This window comes from Oxyura jamaicensis, chromosome 7, assembly GCF_011077185.1.
Source record: "Oxyura jamaicensis isolate SHBP4307 breed ruddy duck chromosome 7, BPBGC_Ojam_1.0, whole genome shotgun sequence".
Lineage (NCBI taxonomy): Eukaryota > Metazoa > Chordata > Aves > Anseriformes > Anatidae > Oxyura > Oxyura jamaicensis.
The window spans coordinates 22,056,289-22,076,035 of record NC_048899.1 but is presented as its reverse complement, the minus strand read 5'-3'; the positions used below and the strand labels follow the sequence as shown (position 1 = coordinate 22,076,035).

The 19,747-nt window shown below is 38.1% G+C and overlaps 1 protein-coding gene across 7 annotated transcripts in view; it reads right to left on the bottom strand.

The window, feature by feature from the left end:
* Window positions 1-10,795: 10,795 nt before the first annotated feature.
* KCNH7 (potassium voltage-gated channel subfamily H member 7) overlaps window positions 10,796-19,747 on the bottom strand; it is a 215,353-nt gene continuing 206,401 nt past the window's right edge. For all 7 annotated transcript variants that reach the window (XM_035332403.1, XM_035332405.1, XM_035332400.1 and 4 more), the window contains 3 exons: window positions 17,247-17,412; window positions 13,746-13,938; window positions 10,796-12,415 (listed from right to left, as the gene is read on the bottom strand). In XM_035332403.1, coding sequence (XP_035188294.1) covers window positions 12,149-12,415; window positions 13,746-13,938; window positions 17,247-17,412 — 626 coding nt within the window. In that variant the 3' untranslated portion in view covers window positions 10,796-12,148. The remainder of the gene's footprint in view (window positions 12,416-13,745; window positions 13,939-17,246; window positions 17,413-19,747) is intronic.

Sequence of the window (19,747 nt, the reverse complement as noted above, 5' to 3'; positions counted from 1 at the left end):
GCCCCCAACCAGGCAAAATTAGAGGTTTTGGGTATCTTTTCACTGATGATATTTATTTATTTATTTATTTATTTTGGTACAAGCAATAGGTATTCCAGACTTTGGGAATCTTTGCTGTATAGGTCTGATTCAAAGCCAAATGGTGCCTGTAATTACTTCACATTGATTTTGATGCTCTCTCAAGTATCCAGTGATACTGCAGAACATGTTCAGTTAGACATGTTCCAGAGATTCAGGTTGGAAAAGACCTCTAAGATCATCGAGTCCAACCCTTAGGCTAGTACTAAAGTCCACCACTAAACCAAGCTACTAAATCCTACATCTACATGTTTCTTGAATACCTCCAGGGATGGTGACTCAACCACTTCCCTGGGAAGCGTGTTCCAATGCCGCACAACCCTTTCAGTAACGAAATTTCTCCTAATATCTGACAAAAAACCTCCCTGGCGCAACTTGAGGCCATTTCCCCTCATCTTATCACTTGGTGCATGGGAGAAGAGCCTGATCCCCACCTCACCACAACCTCCTTTAAGGTAATTGTAAAGTACAATGAGGTCTCCCCTGACCCTTCTCTTCTCCAAGCTAAACAACCCCAGCTCCCTCAGCTGCTCCTCACAAGACTAATTCTCTAGACCCTTCACCAGCTTCATTGCCCATCTTTGAAGACACAGAGTTTTCATTCCTGCTTATATTGTTGTATACTCATCTTATTTCCTTAGTTTCTGTTTCCCAGTTTGTTTTACTTTCATTTTACTGCTTGCTTTCCCTTCTGCTTCTCTCAAGTTTCACTCTCCATTGTTTTTGATTACTGCTTTACGCAAGTTTCATCTGAAAGACTTTTGGGGAAAGTCACTCTGCTTTCTCCCCCCTGTACTTCTGCTGTCATTACTTTCTTTAGATGACAAGCCAGGGTTTTGTTTCACATGTTGCATACATAGCGGTGGCAAATAAGGCCCTGTGTATTTATACCAGAACAGTCCTTTACAGGCTCAAGGAGTTGCAGATATCAGAAGGGCACTTATTTGGATTTAGAAGGACAAGAAGACCAACACTACTTGATGTTATTCCTGCTGCTGCTGGGCTGAACAACTTATGTCTGACCTCCTGCTCTCCTGCCGTCCCCTAGCTGGATGCTTGCACTCCTCCCTGCCTCGGCCATTGCAGAGCCCTCTGTCTCTTCACAACGGGGCTGATACCAGCCCTGGTGCTGACGACAACCATGGCCTCCAGTAGAATGCCATGGGCAGCTGCCAACCCCAGGGGTTGAAATCCAACCCACAGCCGGGGAGGGGGGGTGGGAGCAGGGAGGGTGGCCACATGGCAAAGCTTTAATGCTCAGAGAGCTGGAGCATCTCTCCTATGAAGAAAGGTTGAGGGAACTGGGCTTGTTTAGCTTGGAGAAGGCTCCTGGGAGACCTCATTGTGGCCTTTCACTACTTGAAGGGGGTGTATGAACAGGAGGGGGAACACCTGTTTATGTATGTTGATAGGACAAGGGGGAATGGTTTTAAGCTAAAGGGAGATTTAGGTTGGAAATTAGGAGGTTTTTAACTCAGAGGGTGGTTAGGCACTGGAACAGGTTGCCTAGAGAGATTGTGGATGCCCCATCCCTGGAGGCATTCAAAGTCAGGCTTGTTGTGGCTCTGGGCAGCCTTCTCGAGTAGGTGGCAACCCTGCACACACCACTGGGGTTGAAACTAGATGATCTTTAAGGTCCTTTTCAACCCAGGCCATTCTATGAGTCTATGTTTAAAGCACGAACAAACAGCGCAGCCCCTTCCCCGCCCCGCTGAGGCGGTGGCAACACGCCGAGCCTCTCCTCCCCGCCCCGGCGGGGCCGCGCAGGCGCTCAGCGGCCAGCAACAGTGGCTGAGATGGCGGCGGGCGGGCTCGGGGTGTGTGTGTGCGCGTGCGCGTGGAAGGAGGGCGCTCAGGGCCGGCGCTGCTGCGCCTTGGGGTCCTGTTGAGCTTAAGACCTCGCCCACGGCTGCTCGTCGCTTTGGGGCCTGGGGGGCCTTGCTCGCCCTTCTGTTTCGATCCCCTTCGGCGCTGCTTGCGGACCAGAGCAGCCCCAGCTCCGCAGAGGGGCTACAGCAGTGTTGTGGCTTCGTGTGCCCGGCAGGGGCAGTGGACACGAAACTGCCTTTTCTGAAAAGAGAGTTTTGGGAAGGGTGGATAGCACATCTGAAAACGAGTCGTGGTGTTTGGGAAAGCAGTTCACAGTGTCCATTATAGCACAAACAAACGTGAAAAGCTGTTTGCATTACATGTCCTTGAGCAATAGGAGAGCTGAAGAGGGGTACTTGAGGCAACAGCATAAGAAAGAAGAATAAGGATTTTTCTGCATAGTTTTTATGACATTGGTGCTTAGCAGCGTACAGACTGCTTAAACGAACCAGGTCTTTGCATGTGTTTCATTTGTCATTGTTAGTTAAAATTAAATCTTTAATTAGTGATGTTGTGTATTTAGGGATCCAAACATCTCATGTTACTTTGCAGTGCTACATCTGAAATTTACTCTTAGACAATTGGCACAGGTACTAGTGGCAGTGAGGGCTTTGCTTCTCTCAGCACCATAGATCTGAGGCTGCTTTTGCAATATAATAAAGGTCCTTCTTCGTGTGATGCACAGGAGCCATTTGCAGCTGCGCTAAGGAGTGACCCAACACTTGGGGCCAAGACGAAGCCTCTTCCTGTTTTCCCAAAGACTTGCATTGATCCAACTAGTTCAGTGAATAGTTTTAAGTGTTTATATATGTATGTGTGTATATATGCACACTCAACTTTCTGAAGTGTCTTAAAGTATTTCTGAGGCCAAGAGGAATCTCAGTCTAAAGGCATGTTCTTTGTCAGGGTTCTGTGACTATCAGATAAGGTTGTTTTACTCTGTGTAACACAGAAAACGTGTTGCTTTGCTTTCTGTCTTCTTAGGAGTGGCTTTCTTCTATCACAAATGACTGGTGAGGTAACTTAGACCCATAGAAATATATCATGTATCTGAGAGAGGCCTGCCCCTACGGAGGCTTTATAACATGGTTTGAATCTGGGAGGATCTTCAGCGAGCATCTATTTTCTCATCGGAGTTAGGGAAAGTGTAAATGAAGAGCATAATGTTTCCCTGGGTATCACAGAATACTATTAATCCTACTTTATTACTGCAGTGGATGAAATCTGACTTTGTATTAACCTTTGCAAACAGCGTATTTCACTTTCTTCAAAAGGAAGATGATTTCTGTACGCCTTCATGACATGCAGTGTGTAAGCAGATCATTCTTGGTACAAATGAGGTAATGTGGCTAAGGAATTTGTGTGGGTCTGCCCATCTTCATCAACGCGTAACTTATTTTTTCACAATTTTGAAAAGACTGTGTGGGAAGGGTGAAAAATTAGGTACGAAATCTTTGGAGGGGAAGGAAGCAGGACATAACTTAGACCTTTTCATGGAGCAAGTTCACCAAAATTGGTGAGCTTTTAAATTTTTGACTTTTTCTTCCTTTTTTAAAAAAATGAAATAGTTTAGTGAAAGCTATAATTCTGGAAAGTTTGAGTTGTATTCTAGATAACCATGGTTAAAACTTTATATGAGTCAGAAATTACTGTTTTTTCAAAATCTACTTAAGCTGTGGGTTCCCTGAAAATTCTTTTCTTAGGGGTAGCATTTGTCATTATATTTATTAACCATGTTGAAATCCTGGTTTTCTCGAGCAGAGTATTGAGCTCGGTTTAAATTCATCTGTGTTGTTACAAACAAGGCTTACATATCTTACTAGTCATAGAAACACAAGATTGGAAAGGACCTATAAGATCATCTAGTCCAACAGTCCTCCTATCACCAATAATACCCACTAAGCTACTAAATCCATGCCTTGTAGCACCTCATCCAGGTGCTTCTTGAACACCACGAGGGATGGTGACTCCACAGCCTTCCTGGGCAGGCCGTTCCAGTGTGTGACCACTCTGAGAGAAAAAGTTTTTCCTGATACCTAATCTAAATCTCCCCAGGTGCAACTTGTGGCCATTTCCAGTCATTTCCAGTCCTGTCATTAGTTATCTGAGAGAAGAGGCTGACCCCCTCCTTATCACAACCTCCCTTCAGGAAGTTGTAGGTCAATGAGGTCTCCCCGAGCCTCCTCTTCTCCAGACTAAACAACCCCAGCTCCCTCAGCAGCTCCTCATAAGACTTGTGCTCCAGACCCCTCACCAGTTTTCTTGCCTTTCTCTGGACACGCTCCAGGGCCTCAATGCCTTTCTTGTAGTGAAGGGCACAAAACTGAAGACAGTACTTGAGGTGCGGCCTCACCAGAGCTGAGTACAGGGGGATGATCACCTCCCTGCTCCTGTACAGTATTTCTAATACAGGCCAGAATGCCATCAGCCTTCTTGGCCACTTGGGCACACTGTTGGCTCATGTTCAGCTGAGCATCGATCAAGCCTATAGCACGTTGCATGGGGTTATTGTGGACAAAGTGCAGGACCTGGCACTTGGCCTTGTTGAAAGTCATCCCATTCGCCTCAGCCCAGCAGTCCAGTCTATCCAGATCCCTCTGAAGAGTCACTCTCCACTCAGGCAGATTGACACTACCTCCCAACTTGTTATCGTCTGCAAATTTACTGAGGGTACACTCAATCCCCTCATCTAGGTCATCAATAAAGATAGTAAAGAAGATAGGCCCCAGTACCGACCCCTGCGGGACACCACTCGTAGCAGGACACCAGCTAGACCTAACTCCATTAACCACTACTTGCTGGGCACAACAAGCTGGGTACTCCAAGTGTACCCAACAAGTTTTTTTTTTTTTTTTTTTTTTTTTTTGTCTTGGGTAATGTTGGCTCGAATCACTTTAAGGATATCTAATATAAGCACTTGCAAAATTTATTAACTAATTTTTGAATCTTTAGAGGGAGGGCAGGTGTGTGTGGTTTTGGATATTAAGATTTTAGATTGGCCTTTATAGCAGGCTCTTGCATGTTGTTCTACTTTATAAGTACTAGTATCTAAACAAATCTTTATATTTTGATGTACTCTTTGAAAACAATTCAGGCTATTCTTCTGAATATTGGAGAGATATAAGACAGTATAAGATAAAGTAATACTAACAGGTGAAGCTCCTTTGAGTTGTCTGTCATGTATGTTGGAGAATAAAGACTCAGTGCTTTATGTTTCTTGCCTTTAAAATAGCAAGATCCCAATTTACTCTGATGCAGCCTGTGCGTGTATAATACGGAGTCATTTTAACCACTATTAAAATCCAGCTCTGAATATTTAATGTATGATTTTTTTTTGGTGTGTATTATGCTGTTTGTCTTGAAATCATCAAGTAGCTCACTGTTAAATGAGCTAATATTTGTCAGCTGAGGTGCATTAACATAGCTCACACACCTTTCTGAGTCTGTTAGAGAAGTAAAGCATGTTCATTTAAACCATTGGGAAGTTAACTTCTGTAGTTAACTTTTGTGACTTTACTTTTAAGACTGTTTTACTGCTTGGTTGGAGCAGGCTAAAATATTTGCAAGTAGCAGCTGTTTACTGGTGATACAATCAGTCTGAAAACTTGCTTTGTGAAAGGAAGTTAATACAAATTGCTCCAAGCTGGCTGGTAAAGCCCCAAAGAAGTTAATATTAAAGATAAAAGATAAAAAATTGGTAACTACAATAAATTACAGAAAAATAAGAATAACTGGAATATAATCGTCCATGCTGTCTTCAGAGCAACATCCCTGCACCCTGTGAATGTCAAGAGGAGATGTGATGGGTAGATGGAAAAGCGTCTATTAATTATTTCAGTGTGGAAATGCTAACAGTTTGGAATAAATTTTGCTAAGTATTGAAAACAAGGGTGCCATCATTGTAATCAACATACTATCTTCGTATGTAAATTCTATATTACCAAATACTATAAATTTGCTAGTGTTATGAATATATTTAATTACATGCTTACCTGCTCACTGCCATCAATATTTAAGATGAAAGTTCTACTTCCTGTTTCTGATTCAGATCAGTTGCTCTTTGGTTACAATGTCTTGTTAAACAATGTAAGAATGCTTAGTTACCACTATAGATAATGTAATGCATTAATAATCACTGATACCTTTTGCAAGCTAAATGTTAGTTGTCAACTGTGATGAATGTGTGCTTCAGCGTGGAGAATTAGATGCTGAAGAACTACAGAGATGTATAATCAATGGGATTGATTCTGGGAAGATAGTGAGTATTTTGCTATGACGGATAGGCAGGTATAGCTTGGTGCTGGAGAGGTTACCACCACTGCGTTATGAGGTAAAAAGTAGAAGGTAAAAAGAAGACTGAGCTTTTATACCTCATCTAATTCTGTCACCATTCAAAACTAAATCATGATCTCAAGGAGGCTTCTCTCAGATACTAATTTCATTTGGTTCCCTAGTAGGCTGATGTATTTAGAAGAGGGAAAACTTAAGATCATGTAAATGTAGGCCATGCATTATAAATGGTAGCTAACTCACTTTCTCAAATAAAACATAATATACCCTAGATGCTAATCTGATGTGTGTGGTTTTTTCATTAGTAGTGACAGATGTCTTAGATGCTATACTCTGAAGACATCTGGTGGTTTGGAATAACCAGATCAATCGATTCTTTAACAACCAAAATATTCTATGTAAAACTTGCCTACTCCTCCTGCTTGTTAATTTTTTTTCGTCTTGTTCCCCCCACCCTGTGAGGCAAGCTTAGATAATACTATTTGAATACAGCTGGAATTGCCTCCAGCTGACTGTATTTTAATTCCACCTCAGGCTTTTCCCCAAGGAAATATTTTTTGTTGTTGTTGTTTATTTTTATTTTTAAGAGCTCAGCTTATCTCAAAATACTTCAGTGACTCTTCATCTAGATCAGTAAAATCACCGAGTAGGCCTTACATGGTAAAACCACTCCATGTGTCACTGTAAATTCTCTAAGAGAAACTGTCTCAGGAAACAGAAGTGTCTGGCTTGAAGACAGGTATTTCAACAATGCTTTCTATCAATATAATTTGTGGAAAAGTAGCCTTAAATTGAATAAAAATGGTCAGCTTCATTACCCAGATTTTGTAACTGGGGGTTATTGTAGATTTTGAATTCCTCAACTAGTGAAGGTAGAGGGACTAGACATGGATATACCTTATAGTTTAACTTGATTTACTTGAGGATGGAGCTCAGTATGCTACATGTAGTTTACTGTGTACACAGGAATTTCTGAGGAGGGCTGATCTTGTGCTTCTATTTTGTGTGCTTCAAGACAGTGAGAGGTGCTGTGTGTAATCCTGTGCTTTTATGTTTATTCCCATAGTGTTATGAGTATATTAAATATTGAACTATTTTTTGAATTACAGTTTTGACACTGAAATGTATTCAAACTTTTGGATCCCTGTTAGTGGTACTTGCATTGTAGCAATTAAATTCAAGTCAGTCACAAATGAAATATTCACATCCTGTTGCTCATGACTGAAATAAGTGTAATACATTTATTTGTGCATATTTAGACTTCTTGCAAGTAAATTTTATGGTGATATAAAATACTGAATATGTGCAGTGTACAAGGGCTTTTATTTGTACAGTAAACATTTTTCCAGGAAATCTTTTCTGAAAGCAAAATAAAACTTATATTAACTGTATTATATAAAAACCTGTTATACAAACAGGATTTGCCACAGCTCATAATAGTGAAGTATTTATCTAGATTAAATTTTCCAACCTTTTTGTATTTTCAACTTTACAATATCATGAAGTTTCAGTATAGAAAATGTAAATAATGCATAAAAGGGGCAAATTCATCCAGCAGGAGACTTTAATTTGGTCCATCTAATTTCCATTCCAAAGAGAATAGCTACATTCTGTATTCATTAATAATCAAAACTTCCCAAGTGGGCATTAAAAAAAATACAAGTAGCTAGATGAAGAAAAATATTTCCTCATTAATAATGCATTTCCATCTACTACTCATACATAGATATACAGTCAGAGAAAGTAAGCTTGCCATAGTGATGCCTTCATGCACTTACAAGGACATGCTCCTTTAGTATCATTGATAAAACTGAGCATGATGATGACTTGCATAGGTGATCTATTTGTGGATTGTGTTTATTTTTCTCCTGTTAAGCTATTTGTTGCTCAAGTTCTATTAGAGTCTTCTTTTCAAGCTTAGAAAAATAATGATGCATGGAGGAGATGTAGTATATGTGATGCATTGACTGCTGTATGACAAGAGTATGTTACCATTCCTAACAAAACTTAAGGGAACTCTAGGTTCAGAGTAATCACATGTAAAGGACATTATGCATGCTCTTATTTAAAGTAGGTAAGAGGCTACTTAAAATTTATTTATGTCAATGGCTACATACCAAGTCTGTTTCAGGTCTGAAGCAATTTTACAGTTTACAATCAGTATTTGCATTAAATGTTTACACTTGAAGCATGTTAAATTTGAAAGTGAGACTAGGTTCCTTGCTATTTGTGCACAGCTGCTAGATACTATGAGAATTGCATCCACCTGTATTATTATTAGTGGGCTTTGCATTAGTGATAATGAGGTAAGAGAAGTAAACAGATGAGGAACATGGAGTTTGCATTTGCCTGTGTACAAAAAGAGAAGGAAAGGCAACTTGGGAAACTTTGGTAAACATACGATTGCAACCATTTGGAGTAGCTGCAAGTAATGATGCAGGTTGGAATAAAGTCTCAAATTTCTATCAGTAAAAAATAGTAAAACAGAAAATGCAAACCAGTAGGCAGTACTTAGGCAGACTTGGCACACAGGCCTTTCCTTATCAGACCTATTTTAATTAACTTTGCACTTGCTCCTCTTAGTGGATATAGGCACCAGATTAGTACTTGCTTTGTCAGTCACTGTAATGCTCTTAGTACAACATTGTTAGTTATCTCATACTGAATCTGGAAGCTCTGCTTTTTAAGAAGTAGAAGGCAGCTATCTCTTTGACTTGAATAGAACTAATCTGGACTTGACTGAGGATAGTACAAGAGGAATTTGACAGCAAGTTTCTACGAGCAAGTTCATTATTCTGCAGCAGATGTAGCGCAGGGTATGTATAGCCTGAATGGTAACTCTCATGGTTGGAGTGATTGTCCGGATTACTTTGATATTTCAGTACAATAGCTATTCTTGAATTATCAGGATATTACTCTGTATCTAAGGGTCATAATGTATTATGTGTTTTTACCCACAAGTTTTAATGTAAATAGCCAAGATAAGTCTTCCAAGGCTCAAGCATAAGCAATAGCAAAATCTACATTTTTGAAAGACACTGTGGATATGTTGGAATAGCTGTGTCTTGTTGCATGGGTATGCAAGCCTTGTGTTATTCCTAGCTTTATTTGGGTAACGCAGAGCAATTTCTACCTAGTTAGAAATGGACTGCATTTAAGGGGAGCCCTGCCCAGAAAAGATGAAAATAAGAGATTTTTTGCTGTTCCTATTTCTAAAACCAGTGTTTTGTACTTGTCTCTAGAAGAAAAAAGCTTCAAGCAGTGGGTCTTCATTCATTTCACTGTACTTAAACAAGAAAAGAAGGTATCTGAGAAGGCAGGTCTGTCTTTGACAAGGAAGGGACAGATAAACTACTGTGAATTGAGTTGTCATCTGTGTTTTATTTCTTCCCTTGTTGCCAGATGTCTAGGGAACTTAGAATTTTTGTAACTAATCAAAGTCTCCCTTAGTTGCCCCCATTTCAGATTTTCTTTTTGGATAAACACAGACAAAGAGAAGGAAAGGAACAAAGCCAATACAAGGATGGAGCTTTTCCTTTACTTGGAACAGTTTTTGCTTTTCCTCTTCCCCATCTTTTCCTTCCCCAGTTCACCTGTTTTGCTCAGTCTCTTGGCATAAATATGAAATTCCAAGTGATGAAACTGGGCAAAAGGCATTTAGTAATGTTCATACATTATATTCTTTTCATTCATTTTATTTCTAATATTCCAGACTCTTTAAATGTGGCACAACCACAAATACTTCTTTAGGTAATCTGCTAACTTGTTCATTGTAATGGATATCAGTATTATCTGCTAGACTGTGATAGAGCAGTTGTTGCTAATGCTTGCTATTGAGGGAAAAAACAAACAAACAAAAAAAAACAAAACACAAAAACAACACAAGAAAACCCAGAAGCTATTTGACTTTGTTATTCAGCACTCCTCTTTCAATGGAGTATATGCAGGCAGAGATTCTAACTGGCCCAGTGATGCTATCATGTAAGATCTGATCCTGCACTAAAGGCACTAAAAAGTGCGTAACTCCTGTCATTGCAGTAGAAGCAAGAGCAGTCAGCATGTCATAAGATACGCACCTATCAACAGTCAACCAATGTGAGGCAGAAGAAAATTTGATCTTGTATGAGAAGGGTTAGAGATAATTAGTTAATTCATTTTTATATCTTTATATGCAAAGATAAAGCAGAGCCTTGATTGGTATTTTGACACTAATTTTAAATGAAAGAAGATGCAGCCACCTTGTGTTTATTGACTGTCTGTGAATGACTAAGTGTCTTACGTATAATTCTGACCCTAACACATAATGTAGGTAACTCTTAATTTGAGGGTCAACCAGTCAACCACTATTGTATTACTCTGCACGCTGGTTTAGAGCAAAGGGATTTTTAGTTAGAATTTCACTGCTCAACCACTAACTGGGTTACATTCTTTTCTGAATTCAGTTCTCTTCCTAGAGGAATTTCATATTAAAGCTTTAAGATTACAAAATCATGTGAACATTTTTTAATATTTAAAAACAGTAATAAAAAGGTCAGTTCCTTCTAAAATAAACACAGCATTTGAAGCAGAATAATATTTTAATAAAATTAAATCTAAGTATTCACAAAGCATTATGCATATACAGTACATACTGTATTTAAAGCCTACAGACCTTAAATAATTTAATTCTAATGTAGTCAGCTTTGGACACAAGCTAAACTTACTTCTTTTGTAATAAGAAAGTTTACAGTTGTTCCTCAGAGTGATCTTACATATATACATATATATAACTATATCTATACCCCTACATGTAAGTGTAGGTATATACACACACTTGTGCATATGTTTGTATATAAACATACACACACGTACACACATGTACATAATGTACATATATAATATACACACATGCACACATCCAGGAATGTGTGTGTGGTATGTGTGTCCACATACATCTATACCCTATCTAGGATCATTGTAGAGGGGCCAGTCAGTAAAAAGAAAGAACTGCAAACAACCACCCTTATAAACCAAAAATTTAAGTATTTTTTCATTATACAGGTTGTTAATAATTTGTATTGAACAAAAGGAACACAGTCTTCTGTATTATATAGAAATTAGATTTATTGCATTTGATTATGTTTGTGTGACACATGAAGAGTACCTGCCTGCTCATGATAGCTAACTTCTTTGATGTGAATTAAAAAAATAATACTGGAAACAAACTATTCAATTAATATATGAGGTTTTGTGGATGCAATCTATGGTGATACCTTTCAGCACGTGGCTGTTTTCCTGTCTTATTAAAGTACTGTGTTGCTTTAACTGGTTTGGAAGGAGGCTGGTTTCTATGTTCTTATTGTTTTGAACTCAGAAGACTTGGCTACGTTATTTGTTCTTTCTCTAGATGCAGAATCATTGCCACTTATAGTAAAAAGCTCACTACAAGAAAGATAATCCAATTTTCAAAAGTGAGCAGAAGATTTTACTTGAATTTTACATTGGTCAGGTTGGAGTTTTTTCTGTGTGAATTGTTATTGGTCTCCTATTTGTTCTGAAAACATATCCACAATAAAATACTGTTTCCATGACAGCAGTAAATAGTCATCTCCATGCAACGTAAACTGTAAATTCAGAACATGCATGTTATTTAAAAAATAAATAAAAATATAAGGTGCCTTGAGAATGCTGGCAGTTTTACGTTTAGAACATACAGTTAGTGTGTGTGTATATATATATATATATATATTTACATCAGAACTGCTCAACTTTACCTTACAAGCTTCAGATTTAGGAAAATATACAGTACTTTTGCATATAACGGTATATTCCTTGTAGCCCCTGAGTCAAGTATAGAGGATTTAAATACAAAAAAGGAAAAACAGCCATTAAAAGCACTTACATTTTTATGTGAAGTAATAGTATAAAAGTATTATTTCCCAGGAAGACCAGGATCAGAAACATGCCTATGAAGACTCAAAATTCCTACAGTGCTTAGTGAAGATTCTGGCAAGGAAGGGTGCCTAACTGGCTGGAGATAAGTTTTACAATGCCGTGGGGGACGCTCTACAGACTGGTCACGTTCTTGATCTAAAAAAGAAGCCAGGTTGTCTTCTGAGGCAGTGTTAAGATGCACTCCACTTGAGAGGGATTCTTTGGATTTAAGTTTCGATTTTTCAAGGTCTAGAAATTCAGGACACTGGAAAAGAGAAGAAATAAGACGGTAATAATTATAACAATCTCTTCTAGGCTCTTACTTCTCCTCAAAATGAGCACAATCAGATTGTTGTTGGAAAACCATGTTTGACAGTTAAGCGGTGAGCTGATATATTTTTTACATGGTACTGCATTTGCTTTAATGTAATTGAATGCAATTCTATTGATTAGTTGTAGAATCTGGGAATTTTGTCCCCTTCTCTGTCTTGCTGATGTGACATCAAGATACAAGTATATATCCTTTCTGAAGGACCGAATATTCTTGAGGCCTAGTCTAAGAGTGTGGATTTCAATATTCCTGAATTTGTAGTTTCAGGCTGCACCTCTGGAATTACTTCAGTCTAAACATTAAAACCATTTGGATTCCAGTCTCAGCACTCAGTTCTCCTTCACTTTTAAACTCAGAATCTGTGCAAAGTGTGCAGTGTGCCTGCTGATGTTTATTTCCAGAGGGTTGCTGTATTTCTGTTCTGACAGATGTGTATTTTTTGTGCAGGTGTATACATGGTGGGTAAATGCTTCTGAAAACTGCTGCATGCTTGCTGCCCTGATAATCTTTATGCATATGAACTAATGCTTTCTGGATGCATTGGACTTACTGTGCCTGTAAGTGTTCCAGCATATGCATGAGGAATCTGGCATATCCAAACATGCTGGATTTACTAATTGTATGCTGCAGCATATCTGCAAATAACATGCCACATCTCTGTTCAAACTGTTAAATTCAAGAAATGCCAAACAAATTCGGAAAATCAAATTCTGCCTGAACACAACTGGGGCAGAAAACATGTATGGGAAAATACAGGTAAGCAGCAGCTTTGTATTTCCAGCAGTGGCAAGGGATTGTACATAAGATTTTTTCTCCCGCCATGATTCCATATGTATATAACCACTCTGCTGCCTCAGCTGGACTTCTCTGGCCTCTACCTTCATGAAAACAGTTACGGTGTTTCTCAGGACTTCAAGAACTGGACCTACAACAGATGGTCCTGCACAGGCAGGCCTGATGCTAGGAGAGCATTTGTGCTTTACACTTGCATCTAATATTTGTTGTTTCTGCTTGTTTTTTTTTGTGAAATGCATGATAATTGAGTAAAATGGTCTGATGATAAGATCACTTTATGAATCTCTAAAACCCTCACAGAAAATGTGGCCTCTGAAACTACCGTATAAAAGTCCACTGCAGAGGTGCTAGATCAGAATAATAATTTCACATTCTTTAATGAACAAGCAATTAGATTAGTATGCGTTTCTTCCATCATAAGCTAACAAGATTAGCAGGGCTCTTTTGATCTTTTTAAATGTGTACATACCTGAGATGAAGGACTGAAACTTCTGTCTGTTTTAATTGATGCTACAGGATGAAGCTTTTGTGTAAACCGAATTGCTGGCTGTTGATATTCTGCCCCTGCAGTCACCATGCTATAGGCAGGTGGAATGAGCGTTGACTGCCTTTGCAGAAGCTGCAGGATGGTTTGGATATCAGCAGTCATCTGGGATTCAAGCCTTGAGAAGTAACATAAAATCAGTTAATGCGTGGTCAGGAATGGGTATGTTTTAACATGTTGATTACAGATGCATTCAAGAAGGACTTGCAGCTTATTAATAAAGCAAACTATTGCTTTTTATGACATGACTATGCCTTAAATAGGAACGAACAGAAGAGGGAGTACTGAGCCCTTCCAAAGCTTGCTAGCTCTCCCTTTCCTTTGCAGAACATACCTGCCTGCTTGTCTCCGATCTTTTTGCCTCGTTAAGAATGAGTTCACTACTGTCCTTTATGTTTGCAACAAACAGTAACATGGGGGAACAGTTCTTTAGTTGAAATTAAGAGGTATAACTATACTCTCTTTATTGAAACTAAATTAATTTGTACTGGCTTAGGATGAGATTCTCGTTCTGTTGTATCTGTCAATTAATTCTGACATTGCCAATGCTAATAGAGTGCACTAAAATAAGCAGAAAACTATATTCATGCACTTCCACAGTTAGAAAATGAGATACTTTAAAGAAAATTTATTTTTTAAAAAAACAGCACAACAACTGACCAAGTTTCTTTACTGTGACAATTTATACAGACTGTAGAATTAGTTTCCATGTTTCTGATGTTCAAACTCAGTAGCTTTTTTCCTTTTTTTAAATTTTCATAAGTTTTTATATGACTTCTGAAACACTTAAGCTGCTTATGTTGTTCATACTTAAAATTGCATAGCACTGAATTGATTTTCAAATGGTCTTACGAGTATCATTGACAAGCTCAGAAATAAGTAATGCCTGTTGTGCCTCCCCATTTGCTGCAAGGCTACAGACATGCTATGACAGACTGTAATGCAGATATACAGCCTTCTGTATTGCAGCTCATCCTCTGACAGAATAAACATATCTTTGTCAGCAGCCTTTAATGTGAATGTTACTGCTTGGGCTCTCTACAGCAGCAGAATTGATCCTGCTGCTGACAGATCTTTGCTTTTACTGGGATCTTTTTTTTCTTTTCTTTTTTTTTTTTTTTAATGTTGGGGTAGTCCATCACCTGTGTCACTTATTTATAAATGCATCTATGAAATTAATCTGAAAGGTATGCCCAAAGGATATTTAGGATGCTGTTTCTTTCCTTATTGGGAGAAGCCAGCTCTGTGGCATCAGCTCCTATAATGAAAGGCCCAAACCCCGAGGTTAGTCAGTTCACGCACTATTTGCCTTCTTGGGTTGCTTGCTACTTGAAAATATGCTGATCTCACATAAGCATGATGCTGATGCCACAGGGGAAAATACTTCAGCAGCAGCATGACACCATCCAGAGAGCTTCTGTCTGCTAAACTTGAGGTTTACCATCTCAGTTGATAAAAGGGATTTAGCATTAGAGGACTTGTATCAGCAATTGTCTTTTGCTTTGAATTAACTCTGAAATGGCTCACTTCTTTCTTTGTCAGCACTTGATAGGGATTTCCTAGTACTTCAAATCAAAGAGTACAGCTGGTACTGTTTATTCATCATTTCATTATTGCACGTATATCTTCTCTCTCCTTTCTTTAGAATTTAAAAAAAGGTCCATGTCATGCCACCCAAAGAAAAAGACATGAGAACTTTAGGCACTTGGCCCAGAGTCTCCATGAAATGCCAATAGCTAAAAGATGAAAAACAGAGGTAGTGCTAGGGTCATAGTCCTGCTACAGTGGCTTTCCAGCCTTCTATGTCCATTTAATAATTTGAGTAGCATGCTGAGCCTCTGACTTGACATGGAAAAGGACAGGAAAATGTGACCCTGCTTTATAGTCCAGCAGGTCAGATCAGACATAAGCCAGACAGAATATTGTCTGTTACATTCATAGTAGATCCAGCAAGGCCCCATATCCTGAAAGCATGGAAAGCTTTAAAAACATGAAAAGAGTTAAGGAATAAAATGATTTAATAAAGTTAATAACAATTTAAATCTTAGTTTATCAGTAACAATAGTATTCTCTCACTCAAAAATATTTGGAATTTATATAAGATTTTGGTGAAACTGTGGGTAAACTTGAGATACAATTTCAATTTTAAGAGCTTAAGATTTCAGGAAATGTAACTGAAAGACTGTTAATTCCCACTGTTAATAAGAACATGCAGATATTTGGATATGTGACGTTTACAGTTCCTTGGACTACTTGACTACTGCAATTAGAAATTACAGCAATTTAGGTTTGCAAGTTAAAAATGTCTTTTTAATGTACTCTATAGTATTCCAAAAAGAAAAATACTGTTTTGATTGGCTTATAGTAGATGAAGGAAGCACTATACCATTAACCTGGCTTTAAACTGATTGCTAAAATATACAGCACAGAATGCCAATGAAGACTACTAAAGCACAACTGGGGCTGAGTGTGTGTTATAGTACTTGTCATGGAAAAATATTGGAAATAAAAAGAAGCTAAAGACCTGAGCAAAGGGCAATTTAAAATTAAGTGAAATTATCTGGTAAACTATAGTGTATGATGGATCAAAGTTCTGTAACTATATTTTTAATATGCTATAAACTATGCTGCTTAGCTGCCAGGAAAGAGCAATATATTAAAGATAAGAGAGAAGAAGGAAGAGACATTTTATTAAGTGAGGTAATAATGTATTCTGATGAAGAAAATGTCAATTTTCTGTTGTAACAGGTGTTAAGTATTTTGCCTTTGCATACTTCCATATCTTACTTATTACAGAGACAGTTGCAAAAGAAGTTAATGCACCTAAAATGAAGCTGGCCTGTAATGTAAATGCACTCTTTTTAAGGAAAGCAGTTGGTTTACTTTGGGACTTCAGGAAAGAAGAAAATATTTCAGATACTGAAGATGCTGAAAATTGCTGTTTTGTGGGCATGTGAAAAACCTAGGAATCAATGCTGAAGAAATGGCATTCCAGCTGAGATTTACATTTAACAAGTTTAGGTGCCTCGTTAAGGTTTCTTGGTTAAAAAGTTGGACTCTTATGCTGCCTACTATTTGAGGAGAAAGACTCTTCAGCATGGCAACTCAGACTCACGAATGCAGGTACCTAGAGGTAAGTGACATTATTCTGGCAGTGATTTTAATTTTTTTTTTACTTATTATTCCCATTTTATTTTTTTTCCAAGAATCTAAAAGGCTGAATTTAGGTGATACTTAGGCTCCTATGAATTTATATGGACAACAAAGTGATATTCCCATCCCACATATTTTTGTACTTTTGAGCTTCCAAAGATATGAATGGTTTATAAACTTTCTGAGCAAATTCATTCCTCCTATGGTATCATTTGTATCCACTGAATTACGTACCCTTTCACAAATATATTTTTATCATATATCTGTTTTTACCTGTTGAGTTGTTCTTGAAGTAAATCTAATCGATTCTCCACTTCCCCATATACATAGTCACTTTCAGTATCGCAGATGCCCCATGTAACATGGGGTAATGCTGACTGACCCGGGGAGTCCTGGTACTCATTGATGTTCTCCTCCCAGTTTCTTTTATCAGCAATATCTGATGAAAACAAAACAAAACAAAACCCATAAAAAAGTATAGATGTATATACATGCTGTTAGAGAGGATTGGCACCCATCAAGCAGTCCACTTACCGGTGTTTCCCAGACCCTGGAAGTCAATTTGGTATGGTGACAATTTGCCTGAATTGTCTTTGTTCCTTACCACTGTTTAAGGAAAGATAATACTGGACACATCCAAAAATTTTAAATTTCTAATATAAAGATAGCAACATGCTAATACTTTTGAAGCTTTAGATAAACAAAGTAGCTTCGTATAGTCGCCATCAGAGTTCTGCCAATTAATGCTTCCTATTTCATTAGTTTTCTATTATTTTACCATTGAACCCCCACTTTTCTCAAGATTTTTAACAATTTATTTTTCATTGAAATTAGAAGTATTTGTTCTAAACTAACCCTAAATTATTTACTTGAATTTATTTGTGTGTTTCGGAGACCTGGCTAGAACCTCTTCTATTGCCCTCAAATGTGCTACTGAAATGTGTATACTGTTTAGCTTTTTGTTTTAAAAGGAGAACTTGGTGCGCTGCATGTACAGCATTTGATATACATTACAGTGCCTTGGAATGTCTCCTCAAGAGACCTCTGCTAGCTGCCTTTCTTACTAGTAATTGTAACACTGCTTCTCTTAACAAGGTAAACGAAGTGTGATACGTTTTCTCTGAGACAAAGGCCATCTAATGCAGCTCCTAATGCTTGCAAAGGGATAGTGGTTATTATTTTCAAAAGGAAATTGATTTTTGTTGATGTAGTTTTAGCATCACTAGTCTCCAACCCAACCCTTATATTGGTGTGTAAAGCATGTTTCAGAGACTCTTATAGTACTGTGGTGTGAAAGGTGCCAGTTATTTAGATTAATAATCTGTGACTCCCAAAAGAATGAAATGTTCTGCATTTCTAGGTCATTCATAGGTCACTTTTAATACTAAATGAAGGTTCATGATAAAAAAAAAAAAATCTTTTTGAAGTACAGATAAAAATTTGTATTAAGGTAGAGATAGTAAATTACTTCAAGCTAAAAAAACTCAAATGCATTATTAAGAACTTCCTACACTTTCAGCTAGTGTGCTGAATTTAATTCCCCTTCTATTCCTGTATATTTTATATACCAGTATATAAAAGTCTAGTCTTTATATTTATTTACCTCCATCCCATTGTAAAAAATGATGATGACTGTTCCAGGTCCCAGCCTATACCTGCACTATTCTGTATCCCTCTTGTCCCTCCCATGTTTTAGGTCTCTGTGTCAAACACTGCAACTTGATGTCCAAACATTCCTGAGGTGCATTCCTTCTTTCTGCTTAGTTTTCTGGTTTGAGCTACTTTGCCTTCTTTGCTTAATTTACACCTCTGTGCATATTAATAATTAGTTTACATTCCCAGTTTCAGGCTTTTTTTCCTGCTCACCAAACTGGTGAAATGTTACAAATTATTTATCATGGGATATATTAGTTGTACATACCCTTATCTGATATAGAATGAAGATCTTGCTGTGAGCTTTGCACCCTACAGGTGACATATTTAGGACGAACAGTGCTTTTTCTACATATACTACTTCCCATCCTCAGTCTTTGTTACTTTGATTCAATCTGTTGTCACAAAAACAGTCAAAAAATTGCTTAGTACCACTCAGATTTTCCTCTGCTCTGGAAAAAAAAAGGCTGTTGAAACTTTAAGTTCAGTACAACTCCTGTTAGGTTCATATTTGTAATTATTTAAGCATGTGAAGTTATAGAATGCATTAAGAGTTCTTATTGGGCTCAGACTGGTGCTTCAATGCTGGAGAAGAAACTTGACTGCTTATAAGGCATAGCCTCAGTTGTATGAGGAGTTGGATGTGAATCCCACACGCCTCAGTAGTCCCTTAATGGTTTGCTCAGAGCTTCTCCTGACACTTCTTTTGGCCCTGCATGCTGATAACTCCACATAGGTTACAATAGGAAAAAAAAAAAAAAAAAAAGGAAGAAGAAAGGAAAGGAAAAGATTTCCTGCTCAGATTTAGTATTTCAAGTAGATTTTATCAGGAAGGGGAGCTCTCACTACATGACTCCAAGAGGAGGAAGAGACTTTCTCCTCTTTTTAATCAGAGATAGGTGTTTACTGCGTTATCTGCTCTTTGTTTAGCAGGTGGTAGAAGGTTTCCTGGAGCTGCAGAGAGTGTTTGGATTTCATGTGACGTGACCTGTAACTGATTTTATGCCCTGAACAGAAGGAAGGGGAAAGAGATTTCATCTTGGCTACACAGAAGCCTATTCATGTTCTCAGACCACTTAAGCCAACAGAAAGAGGAAAACAATGTCAGAGAAGCATGTAAT